At 37.7% G+C, this 19,256-nt stretch overlaps 4 protein-coding genes and 2 long non-coding RNA genes across 13 annotated transcripts; 3 read left to right on the forward strand and 3 right to left on the reverse strand.

The window, feature by feature from the left end:
* Positions 1-428: 428 nt before the first annotated feature.
* On the reverse strand, positions 429-1,457 carry LOC124200168. The gene is made up of 2 exons (XR_006877180.1): positions 670-1,457; positions 429-585 (listed from the first exon to the last, which is right to left on the reverse strand). It is a non-coding gene; the product is annotated as an uncharacterized LOC124200168 (long non-coding RNA).
* Positions 1,458-2,609: 1,152 nt separating this feature from the next.
* Positions 2,610-4,117, forward strand: LOC124200162 (autophagy protein 5-like). Its single transcript, XM_046596305.1, has 6 exons — positions 2,610-2,925; positions 2,988-3,073; positions 3,125-3,241; positions 3,303-3,427; positions 3,498-3,704; positions 3,761-4,117. The coding sequence occupies exons 1-6, from the start codon at positions 2,770-2,772 to the stop codon at positions 3,883-3,885; spliced, it is 816 nt and encodes a 271-aa protein (XP_046452261.1). The 5' UTR covers positions 2,610-2,769; the 3' UTR covers positions 3,886-4,117.
* A 913-nt stretch (positions 4,118-5,030) lies between these two features.
* LOC124200163 (guanosine-3',5'-bis(diphosphate) 3'-pyrophosphohydrolase MESH1-like) lies at positions 5,031-5,822 on the forward strand. Its single transcript, XM_046596306.1, has 2 exons — positions 5,031-5,239; positions 5,316-5,822. Exons 1-2 carry the CDS (start codon positions 5,122-5,124, stop codon positions 5,738-5,740), a joined length of 543 nt encoding a protein of 180 aa, XP_046452262.1. The 5' UTR covers positions 5,031-5,121; the 3' UTR covers positions 5,741-5,822.
* Positions 5,752-9,426, reverse strand: LOC124200159 (UNC93-like protein). 2 transcript variants are annotated; one of them, XM_046596296.1, is made up of 10 exons: positions 9,313-9,426; positions 8,193-8,338; positions 7,843-8,066; positions 7,549-7,782; positions 7,446-7,475; positions 7,224-7,350; positions 6,920-7,151; positions 6,657-6,819; positions 6,321-6,588; positions 5,752-6,231 (listed from the first exon to the last, which is right to left on the reverse strand). In XM_046596296.1, exons 2-10 carry the CDS (start codon positions 8,281-8,283, stop codon positions 6,011-6,013), a joined length of 1,590 nt encoding a protein of 529 aa, XP_046452252.1. In that variant the 5' UTR covers positions 8,284-8,338; positions 9,313-9,426; the 3' UTR covers positions 5,752-6,010. The 2 variants fall into 2 exon arrangements, with proteins under 2 accessions (XP_046452252.1, XP_046452253.1); XM_046596297.1 differs by lacking the exon at positions 9,313-9,426 and adding an exon at positions 8,874-9,075.
* Positions 9,427-11,388: 1,962 nt separating this feature from the next.
* LOC124200170 lies at positions 11,389-12,754 on the forward strand. Its single transcript, XR_006877182.1, has 4 exons — positions 11,389-11,443; positions 11,503-11,604; positions 11,666-11,890; positions 12,699-12,754. It is a non-coding gene; the product is annotated as an uncharacterized LOC124200170 (long non-coding RNA).
* A 3,043-nt stretch (positions 12,755-15,797) lies between these two features.
* On the reverse strand, positions 15,798-19,010 carry LOC124200174 (annexin B9-like). Of its 7 annotated transcripts, none has more exons than XM_046596322.1 (11): positions 18,919-19,010; positions 18,657-18,769; positions 17,462-17,576; positions 17,222-17,398; positions 16,934-17,138; positions 16,788-16,867; positions 16,632-16,704; positions 16,364-16,537; positions 16,217-16,292; positions 16,049-16,154; positions 15,798-15,984 (listed from the first exon to the last, which is right to left on the reverse strand). In XM_046596322.1, the coding sequence occupies exons 3-11, from the start codon at positions 17,468-17,470 to the stop codon at positions 15,934-15,936; spliced, it is 951 nt and encodes a 316-aa protein (XP_046452278.1). In that variant the 5' UTR covers positions 17,471-17,576; positions 18,657-18,769; positions 18,919-19,010; the 3' UTR covers positions 15,798-15,933. The 7 variants fall into 7 exon arrangements, with proteins under 7 accessions (XP_046452278.1, XP_046452275.1, XP_046452274.1 ...); XM_046596319.1 differs by having other exon boundaries at positions 17,462-17,603; XM_046596318.1 differs by lacking the exons at positions 18,657-18,769; positions 18,919-19,010 and adding exons at positions 17,896-17,948; positions 18,005-18,129.
* Between the last annotated feature and the right edge of the window lie 246 nt (positions 19,011-19,256).

Raw genomic sequence — 19,256 nt, forward strand, 5'->3', positions numbered from 1 at the left:
TCCTTATTTTCACTTTCTTATCAATTTCTAGGAACTATTCCTGTAAGGAGAGGAATAATCCTCTGGCGCCCGTTTATTGCTGGCATAAGAAAATCAGTTAATCACCATTTCAAATTTCATTATTATTCTTCCAGTCCTTCCGAATGCAGTCATGACGGACGTTTTTCCTTACCAAAAGTTTGTTGTTCCATCAATCAGTTGATTCTGATACTACGTCACGCTGGAGGAAAGTGTATGCGGTCATAAAGAGCCTTTTGGGATTTTGAGAATGCCGTTTTTATTCGAACTCACTTAAAGCATTTGGAAAGTTGATGAGCCCTGGCGAAGGAGAACAACAGTGAAAGAAACGAAAGAAGAAAAGTTTTAAAAAAAGTGGAAAAAAACGAGTTTCAAGCCAAAAGTTTTTAAAAATCATTGGATTTTAAACAAAAGCTCAAATGCCCTTGCATTGAAGAAGATTGATTCAAATGCCCTTAATTAGAAAATTTCTTATTCGTCTCATTTAGACAACCGTCAATTGATTAGAGGAACTTGGTTGATTGCCCATGAATGCAGTCGATCAGTGCTGGCGCGCTCTTGGAATACCTAAACGAAATTTTCATTTCAGTTAGTTTGTATTTTAAAAGACATCTTAGAAAAACTCCCGAAAAAAAAGGATACTTGACTAACACGAATATAAATATCCACGAATACGCGGATTGGGTAGACGAAGTCACGTCCCAGCAGCAGCCGCAAACAAAAAGTAAGAAGAAAGAATGAACATCAAAAACTGACTTTCACGTGAACTTTTCTCTGCTGGGAACGCCCAGCTCAGCAGTATAGAACTCGGGCTATTTGGCACAACCGTTTCTCTCTCGGCACAGCTGTTATTTCATTTTTTTTTTCTCGGCAGTCTTCGGTGAGCGACGAGTTGCGCTAGAAGTACCTTTTCTATTCTGTGTTGCTGCCACTTAAAAGTTTTCCCGAATTGCGCCTCCTTTCCTTTTCTGTGTCTTGAAAATTGAACGAAGCGAAAGGATGTGGTGATTGGATGCCCAGAACAGTGAACACAGCAGCAGCCGCACTTTCTAAAATAATAAAAAAAAACTCCATTTCCTTTTCTTTTAAGGTAAGCCTTTGAATAAAGTAAAAAGAAACACGAATTTCTCGTGAGCGGAACATTCATCATCACAGCAGTGGCTATTTGTTATGTGGTTTTGTATATCCCTGTTGGGTTTCGTTTCGCTTTCCACTTGGTACGTGCCGAGCGTGAGCCAACAGTTCGTCGCTTATATACCGAATGCATTTCCCACCGACAAATTAAAATAAAACATGACAACACGAGAAGAAAATCCTGAAGTTACTAAGCGCTCACATGGAAGGCTGGGCTATTTTTGATTCTCTTAAAGTCGCACCGTGTTTTTATATTTATACATATTTTTACATCGGTCGCCCTTTTTTTTGTGTGACCCTGATGCTCAAACGTCGCTGTTGTGTGTGCATCGTTTTTTAATTTTATTTTCGGTTCCCCTGTCGTATTCCCCATACTTCGATGCCAGATGTTGGAAAGTATAAACAAATGTCCATCGTGACTGTACTATCTGGCCAAACAAATATGTAGATCGTTTTATTCTTGCAACGTGGTATATACACAACTGACCTAGTTTCGATGAGAGACAACATTTCTCCATCGGTTTCTTATTAATAAAAAAAAAATTATTCGTGTACTGGTGATTGTAATTAATCATTTGAAAATTTTTCTGTTTTTTTTTAACTCTCCCTTATCAAGGTGATGAAAGGAGTGGAAGAGTGAACAAGAATTTTTTCAACTGAAAATTATTAAAAAGAAAAGGCAGAAAAAATGTTGGGGCCAAACGCATGCACAATGAAATGCCCGCAGTGCCAAGCGGAAATTCAAACTGGTATCAAAACCAAACCTGGATTGGTTCCTATGTTATCGGGCATCTTAATTTGCTTTGTTGGGTACACAACCTTTTTTTTCCCAGCTGTTTTTTAAATTTGATAGGTTGTCCTAATGGTTTGACTTTCACTTGATTTCAAACACAGGTGTTTCCTAGGGTGTTGTTTAATACCTTGTTTCAGTAAGTTAATTATTCATAAACGAGTTCCTTGAATTTTGTAATTGTTATCAAATTGTTATCATTATAGTTAAAGACTGCCTGGATGTCGAGCATTTCTGCCCCAGTTGTAATGCATACCTCGGTCTGATACATTATCTATTTATCTATTTATACACTGCGCCATTCTCACGTCTAATTTTTTCCACTCAACTTTTTTAGGTCGTTTCAAGCGGTTCCTCTAACTCTCGCGGTTCCTATCCAATGTTTTCGTGCACTGCTTATTAAGTAATCTGATTGGACTTGATTTCTTTCTTATGAATTTTGCTGAATAATTTCAAACCTTTTTTTTGTGTATTAAAAATACATACGCCTTTTTTTACAATCTAGTTTTTCTTTCTTGTGAGGTGTCATTACGTCAGAAGTGGATAAATACGAGAATACATTTTTTTTGTAATAAAAAAGCATTGAAAAAGAAAAACTTTTAGAAAAAAATTTGAATTGGCGCTTGACCGAGATATAAGTCGATTGGTTATTACATCCGTCTCCGCCGATGGCGCTGTTTTTTAAGGATGAGTCGTCAGTTAGTAGGAACTGGAAGACCGGCCTTAAATTAAAAGAATTGTTTGGGATTAATTGTTTATGTGGCGTCGAGTTACGTTTTTGTAGCCTTTTTTAGTAAAGAAATCTCGTCGAGCTTATCGTGCTGATCATGGCTGAAGACAGGGAAATTTTACGTGAGATCTGGGAAGGCAGATTGCCAGTCTGTTTTACATTAGCCACAGAAGAAGTGTCAACACCAATTGCACCAGATCCCTTCTATCTTATGGTTCCACGACTGACTTATTTTCCTCTCGTCACAGATAAAGTAAGCGTGATCAAATATTAATAGCTGTGTCTAATTATTTTATGAAATTTTGCTGTTGCTAGGTTCGCAGACATTTTGTAAGATGTGTTGTTCCCGAAAAGCATGACAACGAAATGTGGCTGGAATTTGAAAGACACCCTCTTAAGTGGTATTTTCATTAGAAATTTCAAGTCAACAATTTATACATAAAAATATGTAGGCATTATCCTATTGGACTCCTCTATGATCTGTTTGTTTCAAATTCGGAATTACCATGGCAGATTACTGTCCACTTTGACAAATATCCTGATAACAAGATACTCAAATGCCCCTCAAAGTAATCACATTATAGATTCTATTGTGTAATGGTGTTTCTAATTTTACAGTGTTATTTCCAGAGATGTTGTTGAATCCCATCTGATGCATAGTTTAAAAGAAGCTGATGCTTTGAAGCATAAGAACCACATAATGGCTCTAATGCAAGAACGTGACCACAAGCAGCTTTGGTTGGGACTTTTACATGGTGTGATATATAACTTTGTCTTTGGTGTAAGGCCAGATCAATAATGTCTGTTTTCTATACCTTTATACAGACAGATTTGACCAATTTTGGTCAGCCAATCGAAAATTAATGGAACATAGCGCCGAGGATGGTTTCCGCTACATTCCCTTTCGTTTATATGTCCCCCAATTGACTTCTAAGCCTTTCGTTCAATATTTGATTAAACCAGTTGAGAATGAGAAAAAACTGGTTGTGGAAGACTTACTTCAGAGGGCAAATCTCAATTTTGAATCCAAAGGTATAATTTATATTTTTTAACTTTTTGAAATCACTTTAATAAATTTTGCTTCGTAGGACCGTTTCAAGTAGTCATTCACGGAATTGATATCCCTTTAGAAACCCCTCTTCAATGGATAAGCGAACATTTAAGTTATCCAGATAACTTTCTACATCTATGCATTCGATACTCTCAGACATAGACGTATTGAGGCATGGCGTATGCATTTTTGATTTCTATTTGTTTCCACTGTATAATAATGTTTTTGACGAATTTTTTCCTCTCGGGGTTTCTATTTTCCGTACGGACAAGGTTAGGTGTCCTGTTAGTCATATGACTTTGTACGCCCTTTCTTTATCGGCTCCCTATTTTGATATACATAGTGTACATTTTTGGTCATTAATAATGTTAATATTGAAGGTCTTTTTCACAGATTTTCATTCAACACTATAAGCGCTTAAATATTCCGTCTCTTTAAGCATAGAAAAGTTTTTTTTGGCACAGTAATTTTATTAGGTAAATTTGCCTCATTCAAACTAAATGTTAGATTCGATACAATAACCTATCTTAATTGCTGAATTAGATTAATGCAAATAAGGAAAGACGGACGAACTTTTGATATTTTTCTCGTGGTTTTCGGAAATATTTAAATTATTGCATTCAACAAGGTGAATAGATTACAGATACAAAATAATCTCCTTTCTTTCCGACGTGCCGACTGAATTGATAGTAGCTACCCAGTTCAAACCATTTAATTAATAATGTAATCCACAGTTTTTATAGATACTCCTGTCACTGCCCAAAAACTTACCATGATTTTTACATAAAATTGGTAGATACGATTGCAATGCTTTCATAATTGTAAGTCCCGATTAATACCGAGCTTATACTACGCCAATAAAATACGAATGCATTAAGAACATGAAATATTGTATTTGCAAGTTGTAACGGAGCGGCGCGAAAGTGTGTTTTCTTGACTCAGTGGAGTCATTACACCTCATTCCAGAAATTGACTAACGCGTTTTTTGTTATATCGTTGAGGTCGTGTTCTCAAATAAGACAACTATGGGTTACCTAGAATAGGGTTAAGCTCTATTCTTCAGAATTCTCCTGATTGATTAGATAAAAATTAGAATAAAGTTATTCAAATTTTATTTTCTGCTGTTTTAAATGTTTTTTCCGTGTTTGCCTTAAAATATTCTCTTCTTATCAGATAATTTGGTGGTCGGTTGCCAACACTGTTCCGGACTAGTCGGTTAATCGCTTTACCTTTTAGCGCTGTTACCACATCATCACGTGAGAACCTTTAAACTGCGTTATATTTTCTCCCACAGATGGCCTCATAAGCAAGAAACAACTTGCTCTATTTACGTTTTGCCAGTTTCACCGGTTAATTCCTTTCTGTTGTGACTTGTGACACATTCAGCCAATTTTCATCATGGCACAAGGAGATGTGTCGATCGAGCTAATTGAATGTGTAGATTTTGCAGCAATAAAACATCGAAATCAGAGACGAAAGGATAGCGATTCTACTCCGTACATAAATCATCCCGTAGGTAAAGGAACATATTTTTAATTGACGTGTTATTGTGTATTGAAGTGGTTTTCTAATAAGTGTTGATTGCATAACAGGTGTTGCTAGAATCTTGACGAGTGAAGCTGGCATTAAAGACCTTATTGTTCTGCAAGCTGCACTTCTGCATGACACTGTTGAAGATACCGACACAACATTTGAGGAACTGGAGAAAAAGTTTGGGAAAGCTGTCACAGATGTTGTGCGAGAGGTAACTGATGACAAAAGCCTCCCGAGTGAAGAGAGGAAGAGATTACAAATTGTTCATGCTCCCACATCCAGCCATGAGGCTAAGCTAGTAAAACTAGCTGACAAACTGTACAACCTCCGAGACTTGTGTAAGGGTACTCCAAGGGGTTGGTCTTCTAGACGATGCGAAGAGTATTTTAAATGGTCAAAGAAAGTTGTAGATGGTTTACGTGGTAACTGCCCTGCTATTGAAAAAGAATTGGATAAAATATTCATTGCTAAGGGATTAATGTAAATACCATAACATTTTAAGGCAAATTTTGTATTGCATTATTGTACAAAATGATACATATGTCTGATTAAAAACAAGAAAAACATTTATTTTGTATTTGACAATAACTAATGGCGATTAATTGGGAGGTACTGTATATATTGATATTTTACAATTGTGTCAGGTTATTTCGTGTTTTTTTTAAGAAACAGGCCCCAATTAATTGGGCATTATCTTCCTTAGGTGAAATTAATCATCAAGACTTTATTCTGCGCCAGCACCAAAGAGCCAGACTTATTCTTTTTCATTCTTCTTTGGTTTTTTGTTCTCCATCGTTTCAATCGTCAAATAACCAATCATTCCGGCTGCGAGCACCCCAACAAGAACCCAAAGTTTCGCATTTGCGCACAATGCGTAGCTGTAAGCGAAAGCAATTGCGAAGCCCAAACTCTCCCACAGTCGATAGTTGCTGAAGGCAGCTTCTTCGGAACCAGAAAAGATGACGCCATAGAAAGCTGGGATAGATTTTTAGAAGGTTCAAAATTGTAAAAGGTATAATCGATTGTACGTATTTTTAACTTAATATTAAAGAAATAATACTTACAGTTGATTTGTGTCTGCCAAATTGAATCTGCAAGTCCCCAGAAGCCAGCAATGACGAAAAAGATTACAGCGTTATCAGGATCTGGCTTCCACAAGAAGAGTGCTATAATCAATGCCGCGTTCAGTAAAGCTCCAAACACAAATATGGGAATTCGTCCCACTCTCTTGACTATCGAGCCGCAAGTGATAGATCCGATTGCGTCAGCCGCGCCGTAGCAGATGAGTACGAATCCGACGTGTTGCACTCCCCAGGCACACGAAATGTAGGCCTTTAGTAAAATAATTATGCGACATTAAAAAAAAAAGATTTTACCAAAAACAAAAACACGATAGTTACCGCAGTGAATTCGGCTGTGAGAAAAGCTTGTTCAAAACCGGACCAGAGGGTCAATGGAATAATCAGTAATTGATAAGGATTTCTCATATGTTGGAAGGTAGCAAGAAGCAAAGCGACTCCGGTTTTGCCTGTACTGCTACCTTGACGTTCTGCTTCACCAAATCTTTAGGATAAAAACCAAAGGTAATATTTAGTTTAGTAAAAGCTTCATTTGTTTATAAAGGAAATTCCTATGTAGGTAAGCAACTGTGTGCTTAAATTACCTGGAAAGAGGATCAACTAGAAGAGCCATGATGGCTGATGCCAGTAAAGCGAAACCAAGAAGGATTCCCGTCAGCATTTGAATCTGAGCTTCATCAGGTCGCTGCAAAGGTGAGGAAACACTGCCGTCTCCCGTTATGTTGGTAAGATTTCGACTGTTGCAGAAATTAGCTCCACAGTATTCTAAAACTTGATCGTCTACGTTCGTTGCGTTAGCTTTGTCCATTGAGAGCACTGTTTAACGTTAATAAGTACAAACAATTAGTCAATTAGAATTATCTTTAAATAACAAGGAAATTTCTTTACCAAGTGAACTGATAAGGTTGCCCCAAATTTGTGAAGTCTGGAAGACCATAAAGAAGACACCAAAAAATCTTGTAATGCTCGGTTCAGCCGAATTGTCTCCGATCAAAGCTGCATACCGGTTTCCGACCTGTGAAAAATCGCGCATGATGAAATAACGTATAGAAATGTCAAGTGGATAAGGCGGTCGACATAGCTCGACAATAAAAATGATGATGATCTCACTTGGGTAAGATAAGTGCATTTGGCCGACCACTGAAAAGAAAAAGAAAAAAATTCGTTTTAAAAGAGAAAAGAAAGTTAAAATAATTATCTATTCAATAATAACCATAGGTGCCGCTCCAATTCCGAGGATGATGGCTGCAGGAATAAGTGTACCAAAAGACGGCCAGAACTGAGCGATGATGTAGACTGAGTAGCAGAGTTGACAGAACACCATGGTCCACTTGCACTTGATTGTCTTGATCAGCCAAGTTGGGACAAACATGCAGGAAACGAGTAAAGCAACATAGATGGTAGCTGAGGCTGTCGTTCCCAATCCGGCGTCGGCATTGATAGAACTCTATAAGTTGACATCATGTTATGTAATACGCATCCCAATCAACAAGTAAGTGAAATTTACCTGCAGGTTGCCGACAGAATTAAAAGCCGTAAAAAGACACATGAAGGAAAGGCTGATGACGGCGACATTTTTCCAAATTCTCATCTTTTCTTGTTTTATTTCAGCTTGCGTCATCGATCTCACCGGTGTCATTCCATCATTCTCATTCTGAAAGTTGGGATTTTGATTCTTGACTTCAGTCTGCTGCCCTACGGTCGTCTCATTTCCATCAGGATATACTCCCACTGAACAAAAAGATATTGAGGTCAGTCAATTTTCAAAGAACAACTTTGCGGGGAAACCCCAAACGCGTTTGAAAAGGCGCTAGGAGGCACTAGCTTTCGCTTTCTCCCTTTTCAGACGGAATTTACCTGATGAATAAGGCGGGGGGTTTTCCAAGGTTTCAGTTGCGACGTATCCTGCATTCTCTTCTCCGTTTTCGACCTCACCTGGGTTTCCCATTTCCGTTAAATATCGAAATCAACTTTACGCGCAGACAGTGGCGAAATCTCGACTCCTATATCAATTAGAATGCGTGATTTAAAAAACAAAATAGGTTTGAACGAGACCAAATTTGAAGCTTGTCCTTCAGACACTTTTCTTAAACTGCCGAGCGAGGGGGAAAACAAATTCCATGATATGGAGATGACATTAAACAGCATAAGCATGCTTCTCAGTGATAAGGATAAGAAGATGTCGGCTAGTCTTATCGGCTAGTTTAATTACAACAACGCGCCCTTTTCAAAATATAGACGCAACACTGTAAACATTTTGACACCTTGAGTGTAAATTCCCAGATAGCACCACATTCTCGGACGCGTCAAAAGGCGGCAGTCGCCACTTTTTACCTTTACAGAACTCGTTCAATTAGGCGCAACATTTCTAAACAAAACAAGACGAGAAATAGTTTGTAAACAAATTTGGTTAATTAAGGAGCTTCCAACAATCGTGAATATCCGTAAATCCGAATAACATCGGCATTTCTCTACATTCATGCGACCTTTATTGTTATCTAAAGCAAATAATTATATCTTGACAAAGTTGTCACCTACGCAGCGCGACGGCGGTGTCTCTAACTTGTTACAGAAAATTCAAGGCGATAAATCGTATCGATCAACTGACGTAATGAGATATAATGAGCAGAGTTGAGCGAGAGCATCTTATTGGATAGCACTTTGTCAAACCCTCACGTTCACACGGTACGTCACTCAAAGAACGTTTTTATTAAACGCTTGCCAATTTATCTCTTTGATCGACTGACATGGAATTACTGACAGGCTCATCCGGTATTGATCGCCTATCGCTATTCAATTTGAAAATCAAAGCATCCAGTTTTTACCAAACCAATAAATGCCATTGAATGTCTAACATGTCGATCAAAGGTATAAAATTCCCGCCTATTGTTTCAAGAAAAAAAAAATAAGCACGAATTATTTATAGAACCTCCTTTTTACTTTGTCGAGTCGAGTCCTTATTGTAACTACGAATTACCTTTGAATTTTTCGAGGGGCCGGCGGAGTTGTGGCAAATTAAATCAACTGCACAGACAGACTGAAAGTGATAGACTGTTGTGCTCACGTACGCTTGATTCGTGTTTATATATAGTGGGGGCATGAAATCGTTGCGCAAAAAAAAATCCCACAGGCAGCCTTGGATATCCACACTTTACGTAGTATCACTCTGTTGGGCGCTATTGAGGCCATAAAGAGAAAATTCGCTATACTAAACGTGTACATAGGTGAGAGATATAACATGTAAATATTGTTTTTCTACTTATTTATTAGCTTAAAATACGTCAAGGTTCATTGATAAACCATCAGCTAAATTAACGTTGTATATTACATGGGGCTCGCACGATAGAAGTGACGCTATACTGAATATTTCGAATGCTCGAACTACAATTTAACAGGATTTGCGTGGAATGTTACATACTTTATTAGACTAGTTTCATTCGCACGCTATCATATATAAATTACTTTCGTAAACGGAGTAAAATTATTTCTCGCTCTCACTCCCGCAAGATCTTTTCTGCAATCATTCTTAGGTGGTGTTTTATTTCCATGTCATAACATTAGATCAGAGTCCACGATAAAAGATTTACCATCCTGGACTGATAATAACGATCTTCTCTTAGGGGTTTTCCTTACTTGCACAAATGATGGATTTGCTCATCAGCAAATATTCTCTCGTGAGTGCTCTGCGTAGTGTCAAGAGGGGGAAAAATGGATATGGCGCAATATGGTAAAACTTTATCGTATACTGTTTGATTGGTTGGTACAAAACAGTTAAGAGCAATATCCTCACGTTTACACTTGTCAAAACACCCTCAAAACTATCTTTATGTACTGCTTTATTTGTCATCAAATAAAACTTTAGATTATTTAGGGGAACTTTTTTCTTTTTAAGAAATATTTATCGCCGTGTGATTTAGGATTAAAAAAGGTATGCTTTATCCAGCAGTAAATGACTTGCGTAATAAATGTGAAACAAAATACTGATCCACTCAAAAATGGTGAAATATCGATATACTTTTACATACGGAATAAATCCCATCGCAAACAAGTTACACAGAAATAAACTTGAATTTACTTTGAATTCATCGTTAATTTTCATGGAAAAATAGGAAAACTTGAGAAAACCACTAGACAATCTGCCATCACATGAAAAACGACAACACCTACGTCATCTATTTCAAACCTCTGACAATCCAAGTCCGAAACGTAATTTAGTTTTGAGGCACACAACGAAATTTTTTAAACTTTAGTGATATGCTTGCATCCGTTCCGGTGTGCGAGGTTCCGGTTCCCGTAAGAAATAGGAAATATGAAGTATAAAAAGCAAAAGATAAAATGAATTTCAAAATGAATGATGTTTATAGGAGGGGGGGGGCAGGATTGGCGGATCATTTTGAATTTCATTTTATCTTTAGCTTTTTTATGATTTATTTCATATTTCCTACGCGGAACCTCGCACACCGGAACGGGACTCCAAAGACATAAGTTCTTAACTCCTTTTTAAAATATTATTAAAAATACTCGACAATAGAACTCCAGTGCCCGACAGTAGAACTCCACTACGCGACAATAGAACTCCAATAATTTTTTTAATTATTTTTATTTCCGGCGACAATAGAACTCCACCGACAGTAGAACCCCGACAGTAGAACTCTTTTTCTTTTAGCCTGACGTTGCAATAGCTTTTTCGCTCATTGCTAGATGTCGCCACTTCCGTTCTTGTTGTTTTGTATTTGTTTCCTACGTCTCGTCACCTCGTCACGAAACGAGACGAAATGGGCGAAACATCCTGTGATTTCAAATACCAAATTGAACTTCGTATCTTATGTAGGTTTATCTTGACCTAGCTTCCTTATTTTCATATTATACAAACAAATTTCTTCAAATTTTAGATGCATAGCTACTGTCAGTCATCCCAACAAGTTGACTTAGCGCACAGTCACTTTCCATCCATTAGATCCTCATGCTGTCAAAAGCCTTAAACTCATGTTTGAAGCACACATATAGTGGTATACAAATGTGTGGAGATAAGGTATTTTCCCATGACTGCTACCACACCAACCACACTACGTCAAATGCCTTACTAAATCATCATCCATATGATAAAGGTAAGCATCAATCTCACCTATTACCATGCTATTGCACTACTTCATAACACTTTCTTTAGCATCAGGAAATTTATCCCACACGAGGAGTAATGCAGTTAGTTGCTGTAATTCCATTATCACGGTTTTTCATCATGAACATTTCAGTGTGCTTCTTACCAAAGGTAAAGATTGATATGCTTTTTAATTTTTATATTTTCATTAATGTAACATTTTTTTTTACAGATACCCACAGACATCTTTGAGCCAATGCTGGATTTTGTCCATCACAGAAGAGGGACTTAACCAACGTTCTGCTCCATCCTTATCTTCAAGACTCATCCAGCTTCACTGCTTCAGTGCTTCTTATGCTGCTAGTCCTGCTACACAACTTTTCGTGCTTCACTGGCGAGTTGGATCACTTCCGTTGCTGTGACACACCTGCAGCCATCACCACGGGATTATCGCCAAGTACCGCACAATTGACTTATTTTATCTACCAGTAATCTATTTGAGTTATACTCTCTGTCTGTGTAATAATTCCAAAATCAGGCCCTTCTTGCGCGTAAAAGAAGTGTTAGTGTGTTACTTAGACATTTCTTTTTTCTAACGCTAGATGGCTTTCCGATAACTTTCAGCTGTCAAAACAGTCAGTTTCAGTTACTTTGCAAATCTCTTTAAACATTAATCGGCAGCTTTTGTTTTTAAATTTTGTAGTGGAAACTGACGATAACTATTCCGCCAACAAAGCTCACTTGTTATATTTTTAATTATGCGTTGTTTTTTTTTACTTCCGGTTTTCTCATATCAGTCAGTAGTTCAGTAAATATTCATTCCACGCACTAAAGAATCACTTATTCGTGATCCTCGTCAAATTTGTGGTAAAGCTCATGTTTTGTTTTTTACGTACGCGTACTTCCGGTTTTGAGAATATTCCTGAACTATAGTTCAGGAAAATTCTCGATTTTGGCCAAATTTTGGATTTCGTTTAAATCACACCTAATCGACCCCAAATTTCACGTAGATCACGAATATTTAGTTTATTTTGACGACAGCTCAATGGTTAAGGCCCTGTCGCCTACTTCCGGTATACTTCCGGAAAATTTTCATATAACTAGCAAGTGAGCTTTGTTCTGTGTACAGTTCTGAATGTCAAAAGCAAAATTTTTAAGCGCCTGTAAAGTTTTGAGCCAAAAAAAAAACAGATCAATGTACCTTTATGTATTATATAACTTTTATTGGCATTTCACTTAATAACACTTGTTTTGTCTTTACTCAGGTCATGCAGAGAAGACGTCGAGAAGATGGACACCAAAACTTCGCCGGTCCAAAATGAAAATGTCAGCGCGGATCATCATTTGTTGTTGGTAATATGTTTTCGTTTGTGTTAGTTAACCCGTTGGCTGCCACGCCTTTGTTCTCCCCTAGCTCCTTAGCACGGGCCGCGCTGTTCGGTCTCGTGGTTTACATGCCGCGGGGTCGGAGAGTTGCACCAGCCCAAGATTCGCCGCAAGGCGCCTGTTAGGCAGTGCACCATAGGGACTTCCCCCTTGTCGATACGGTGATGGATTCTAGAGGCGTGCATTCCATCTTCTCCTGTCACCGTGTCAGCCCGGACTTGTCAGCAATGGCAAGTCCCACCTTGGTCATGGATCCTTCAGACATGGCGCGTAGAGAGTAGAGAACAACCTACGGGTTGTATGGCGTGGCAGCCAACGGGTTAACTTAAGTGTATGTATGTATGTATGTATGTATGTATGTATGTGTGATTAAAGTGGAGGAATTGTGGGTGGAGGTGGGAAAATAAAGCAATTCCTTTTCATGATTTAGTTCATTGTGTCTGAGTAATTTGTAGCAAAGTTATGTTTAGCTATAAGATAGTATATTGGTTCGATTTTTAAGTTTTATATTCATGCATGCAGACACTTGGCAATTGTTTGTAAACATTTTTCTTTCAATAAAATTCTGTTATAGGGCCAAACACAATGTCGTCCAAAGACCAGAATATGTCCGTATGAAGAGCGACTAGAGAAGTAGTTACCTTTTAAATATGAAAAAGAAAAAATCCAACCAATATAGGAACACCTGTCGCAATGTCGAAAGGTTTAAAGGTATTAAGGGAAGTCTTACAAGATAGTTTCCCGCAATTAAATATTTGTTTTCTCATTAAACAGCCACAATCATATCTGTGACTAGCAACTATTAAAAAATAACCGACAAATCTGAACACAAATCCCGACACAAATAATCAAATCAAATCAGCGTAAGTAGCGGTTTAATAATTATGAGCCTTAGTTTGGTAGCAGCTTGAAGCAGAGTAATACTTGGGTTCCTCGGTGTACTAAATTGGGACATCGAACACGGTTGTATAATATGATGCTTCTTCGGTGCAGTACTCTGAGGCTTCGGTGTTGTTGCTAGATTTAGCGTAGGTTGGGGTGTAGTAAACTAGAGCATCAGTGTAGTATTTCTGTTCAACGTTGTAGGAAGGAACAGCTTCTGTGTAGGCAGTGGGGGCTGCGTAATCCTTCTCCGCCTCAGTTGTGGCTGTGTAGTTCGGGGTAGAGTAGTACTTAAGCGCTCCGGTGTAGTATTCAACCGTTTTGGTCAAGAAAGTAGCTGGAGACTCGGTGTAGTAGCTGGAGACTCGGTGTAGTAGCTGGAGACTCGGTGTAGTAGCTGGAGACTCGGTGTAGTAGCTTGGAACACAGCAGTACTTGGGAGCCTCAGTGTAGTAAATAGGGCAGCATACATAGTCGTGTAGTACTCCGCTGCCTTGGTGGTGAAGTTCGAGGCAGAGTAATAATTCGGGGCATCGGTGTAGTAACTCGGCGAAGCGTAAGTTATGGCATGCTTAGTGGTGTAGTACTTGGGGGCCTCGGTGTAGAAAATGGTCGTTAAAGTTGTTGTTGTGTAGTAAGGCAGGGGCGTTGCGGTTTGGTATCCGCTATACCCAGGAGACATCGGTACACCAGTGGTCGACCCAGCCATACAACGCCCAACAGCAGCACGACGTTAGCTAAACAAGGAATAAGTTTAACATTAATTTTCAATGGCATATTAATAAATAGAAAAAAGTAGGATTCATATAAAACTCAATGTAGAAAACAGAATATTTACCCATGATTGCGATTTGGTTACACGATGAGGAATGCAGTGATAGGGCAGTGCAGTTGTTGCCGTGTTGGAGATGCTCGATGCTCACTCGACTGATAACGATCGCCTTTTCTCTCTCCTTTTATACGATTTTCTCTCGTGGTCAACCAAGCCATCAATGAGACCCAACATAACGCTATAGTTATCTGTACAATAAACAATTTTAAAATTATAACAGTTTTATCAACAACTAGACACGAGATAAAACTGATTCACGACTAGAAATAAAAATGCATATTTACCAATGATTGATGTGAACTGCTGTAATAAGGATGAAGAAAGCACTAAAGCAGATGGTACGCTGCAGTTGTTGCCGTGCCGGAGATACTCACTCAACTGATTTCCAACAACGCCTTTTTTCTCTCCTTTTATAAGATTTTTTCTCACCATTCCCCTCCTAAGCCTTGCGGCTATTGTACCTGCTTGATAATGATGCGACACGTACCGTTCTCACCCAACCTCTACACCACATGACACATTTTACGTAACCATGACCTTCAAAAGTGACGGAAAATGTTCTTTCCTTCTGCAAGTAGATGTTGCCGGATGTTGCTGGGGATGGGTCTACAAAAACCAATATCAAAATGAATACCAAATGGCTATGTAACGCGTGTCGTTCTCACCCAACCTCTACCCCACTGCATGACACGTTTTACGTAATGATCTCCGTAACCTTCGAATGTGAAGGACATGCAAACTGGCCTTTCCTTCTTTAGGTTGGCGTTGCTGGGTAGGGTAACCAATATCAAAATGAATATCAAATGGTTATGGCTTAAACTCTCTTTTTTACCAATTGACATTTGAAAAATTTAACTCGTTTCTTCGGTGAATGAATGATGTTCTTTAACCATGCTTTAACTAACAAGTGTCATATTATATTTAACTTACGAACTAGATTATATCTAACTTTACTTTAAGAACTTTAATTTTGATCGAAATATCAAATCACAGAAAAGAATTTACAAATGTTTTGTCATTCAGAAATTCAATTGGCAGTCCGTTTCGATTACGTCAAGGAAAGATTTTTTAACATTTTAAAGGCAACTCTTTATTCCTATAAACGCTGTAGATTTTACTCCGGAGAAACTGATCTGTGCTCATCGAGACGAAGGTGTAGGCTAATCAAATATTACCCAGAACTATAATCTATAATGCCCGAGTGGTTTCCCAAACCACAGTGTGTTTCCTTCATATTCAGTCAAGAATTAGCAAATTAAAGAAACAGATTTAAGACCTTATTATTGTCTTTATGATTGTAACAAATGAAATTTTTTAAAACCAAAAATTATTTTAATGAAAGTATTAAAGATAATTCAGAAATAACTCTAATGTAAAGAATGTAATTCCCGATTACATTTTCAGCCGAGAAGAGCCAAAAGTGCCCTTTGGTAATCACCTGAAGAATCGCCCTACGAAGAAATCGTTATTTTCTTTCAAACTTTATTGAAAAGAAAAGTAAAAGCATTTCAGTACCGAAAGATCAGCTTGAAGACTACGGCTGAATTTCCTTTCATACTCTTGTTTTATGTTGTTGAGATCAACATCACAACGACTAACGATTATACGAATAAGGTTACGACTGAATAAGTAAAATATATGTCAATTAAATTCAGTGAAAAATCAGTAAAGATTAGATCATACTCGTTTGTGCCCAATCCATCAATGGCGTGATGTAGGCGATGAGCGAAATATTCATGTCGGTTTTTGGCACATTGCACTGGCAGAATGTCAACAATATTGTGAAGTCATGCAAGAAGTAGGAATTTCGTAGGAAACTGTGAAACTTACATATTGTTAAAAGACCCCTCTCGGCGTTAAACGAGAACTCACTCATCACAGCATGCTCCAACGTGTGGCCATGCATTTCTTGATACTCGTACATAACAATCCGTAAATGAGGCCAACTACGAGAAGCGAGGATAGAATGAAAAACACTTTCATCTGTTCCTACCTTTGCCGCTCCTGGAAATATATAAAGCGGATATTAACACTGAAAGAGGCTGTGCCGTATTGATCACTAGAAAATGAAATACAGTAACGCAGTTTACAAAACTACCTGCTTGAAACAAAAGATGGGCATCTGCTCTAGCCTCGTAAACATCAACCGTCTGATTCTCATCTCTTTGACCCTACAAGTTGAATTAAACGGAATCAAAATTAATTTAAGATATTTTAATCGAATAATGGTACACTAAATTAGCAAAAAGTTCACCTGGACCAATGAAACGAGAAGCAATTCAAATTCACCAGAGGTATCTCCCTTAATATCATTTTCCATAGGATGCCCGTACACTGACGAATAAAAAGTCACAAATAACAAATTAGAACATAATAAACCTATCAATCTACTATTTTCACATTGTTGGTAAGCAGCGTTCATTTCTCGTATATCCTGGTTAGTCCCGCTACAAAGAATTTCAATGAGCGTCCCTTCGTTAGTTCCTATTCCACTGATAGCATGATGAACTTCACGTGCCATAAACTCTGCCAGAGGAAGGCAGAGAGCAACCATCAAGTTTTCAAAACAACCGCCCAGTTCGCTTTTAATTGCCGACTCCAAATCCTTATTTTACATAATAATTACGAACATTAATAAGAGAAACAAAAACAAAGCAAAAAAACAATATCTTGCTATCAAATTAGTACCTTTCCATAGCCTGCCTTGTAGGCATGATTTATTGACACGCGCTGGTCACGGGTGCGATGGCACAGAATACTTATGAGAACTTTTTCGTCAGTACCCAAACCTTTCATTGCCTTATGAAGCGCATCAGCATCAGCTCGGGGATTAAACGACGAAGCCGGAAATACAGTAGGAATATTCTGGAAATGAAGTTTCGAGTTCAAATTATTTTACATATTTTCAATAATCAACATTATGCTTACTTCCTCCATTTTTTATTGCTGAATGTTAACTTCTGAAAACAGCCCTGTAATGCTGTGTGAAGCGGATGTGTGGTTTTAACCGCTGCAGAAACTTTTTTAGATTTTGTCCAGATAACTAAATTATCGATAATACAATAAGTTCCTGTGAAACACTATACTCATTAAATTCTACTATTTAGTGCGCACATAGTAGCAATAACAAGAACATTCTAAGGATGTTGTGCAGCTTCACCATTTAGACATACTCATTACGCTCTTATCTATAGAATAGAATTAGTAGGCGTTACCGCGTTACGTTTTTTTTGTTTTATGTTTAGAAAATAAGGTTATAAAACTTTTGAAAGTATGTATCAAACTATTTTGCCTTGTCAGAAAGTATGACTTGTACCACAAAGACCAAGGAAAGTTATTGCATAACATAGGGTGGGGCTTACATTTTCTGAAAACAAATGGATTTATGTTATTGTCGTTGTCAAACCATGGCAATCTGAAATTAACTCATCAACATAATTTATCAATGCTTAGTAAAAATGAGACAATTACCTGCTTGGAACTAATGAAAAATGACTGTCGATTATTGAAAAGCCTGTATAAAGTGTACACAGAGCAAGCAGCTGCAGAGAAACCGAGAGAAACTAACGCGGCTAGTGAGCTCTAACGACAAACGTCAACTAGCGTCGTGAGTGTACGTTTTCTACCTGCTATAGGCTGCATTCACGAAATCAAAACGGAAAACAGGTAAAATCCGACCTTAACTAATAAATGGAAGGCCTTTTGAATAACTATCAGTTTTTTTTTCAGTTGATATTGGAAATACCATTTCGTTTTAGGCGGGTTTTAGGGTGAAAAAAAATCTTGGAAATTTCCCCGTGAAGTCTCTTCCTGTTTCTATACCGCCCGTTTTCCTTGTTACGGCTAATCTCCCTTGAAAGTTGAACACATCTTAACATTTTAATTAATTCTTTACTTTACTTGATAGGAGTGTGTCATCATTACACAATGAAAAAATGCTGTCAATTTAATATCACAGATTACAAAGTAAGGTAACTATAACTAAGTACTTTGTAGTCTGTCAATGTGGTGCAAACCATTCATGCAATGGTGGCATCTAGATTACATTTGCAATGGTTTGCTAATGTTACATGTCAAAATGTAACAAATCCACACAGAATTTTAAGAACTGAATGTTACATACCTTCCACTGTATACTGAAACATAACAATAACATTTCGTTCATCGTCGTCGTCTTCATCAAACGTTTCCAAGACTGGGCTGCTTTATTTCAACCACGTGTGGGGAACGGGACACCTGTGGGATCAGATTTCCGATTGGGCAATCCAGAAAAAAAACTTAGCTTGAACAGACTTTTCACCAAAAGTTTACTATAATAAAACAGTTAAATTACTGAAACTTATTATTATGAACACACACTATGCTGAGTTATAGTATAGCCTCACCGTGTGTGTTGTTGTCTAACGAATTTAACGGTCGACGTGAGTTTCAGCTTTCACTTTCAGTTCAATTTTTGAAATTTTTTTTTTACCTATTGGACAGCAGACGAACTGACCAGAAAAGCGATGCTGCCAGTTTTTTAAACTCGATACCGCTCTGTAAATTCAATTCCATTTCCAGATTTCCATATTCCATTCAATTAAAAAATAAAAATATTACATTTCTATGATTGAAAAAAATGCGCTTTGATCTCTTAAGTCTTAATATCTTAAATTTCCACTTTAATGAAATTCCGCAATTATTTAGTTAGAAATAATTAACGGAAAATAACATATTATCATAG

Source organism: Daphnia pulex, chromosome 8 (assembly GCF_021134715.1).
Source record: "Daphnia pulex isolate KAP4 chromosome 8, ASM2113471v1".
NCBI lineage: Eukaryota > Metazoa > Arthropoda > Branchiopoda > Diplostraca > Daphniidae > Daphnia > Daphnia pulex.

Coding starts and splice junctions, on each gene's coding strand:
- LOC124200162 (XM_046596305.1), top strand. CDS start 2,770: ATGGCTGAAGACAGGGAAATTTTACGTGAGATCTGGGAAGGCAGATTG. Junction 3,074..3,124: donor GAAAGACACCCTCTTAAGTG/GTATTTTCATTA, acceptor AAAAATATGTAG/GCATTATCCTATTGGACTCC. Junction 3,242..3,302: donor ATACTCAAATGCCCCTCAAA/GTAATCACATTA, acceptor TGTTATTTCCAG/AGATGTTGTTGAATCCCATC.
- LOC124200174 (XM_046596322.1), bottom strand. Junction 17,139..17,221: donor ACAAGGCAGGCTATGGAAAG/GTACTAATTTGA, acceptor ATGTAAAATAAG/GATTTGGAGTCGGCAATTAA. Junction 16,868..16,933: donor GAACGCTGCTTACCAACAAT/GTGAAAATAGTA, acceptor TTTATTCGTCAG/TGTACGGGCATCCTATGGAA.
- LOC124200163 (XM_046596306.1), top strand. CDS start 5,122: ATGGCACAAGGAGATGTGTCGATCGAGCTAATTGAATGTGTAGATTTT. Junction 5,240..5,315: donor GTACATAAATCATCCCGTAG/GTAAAGGAACAT, acceptor ATTGCATAACAG/GTGTTGCTAGAATCTTGACG.
- LOC124200159 (XM_046596296.1), bottom strand. CDS start 8,283: ATGGGAAACCCAGGTGAGGTCGAAAACGGAGAAGAGAATGCAGGATAC. Junction 8,067..8,192: donor CCCCCCGCCTTATTCATCAG/GTAAATTCCGTC, acceptor CTTTTTGTTCAG/TGGGAGTATATCCTGATGGA. Junction 7,351..7,445: donor AATGCACTTATCTTACCCAA/GTGAGATCATCA, acceptor GATTTTTCACAG/GTCGGAAACCGGTATGCAGC.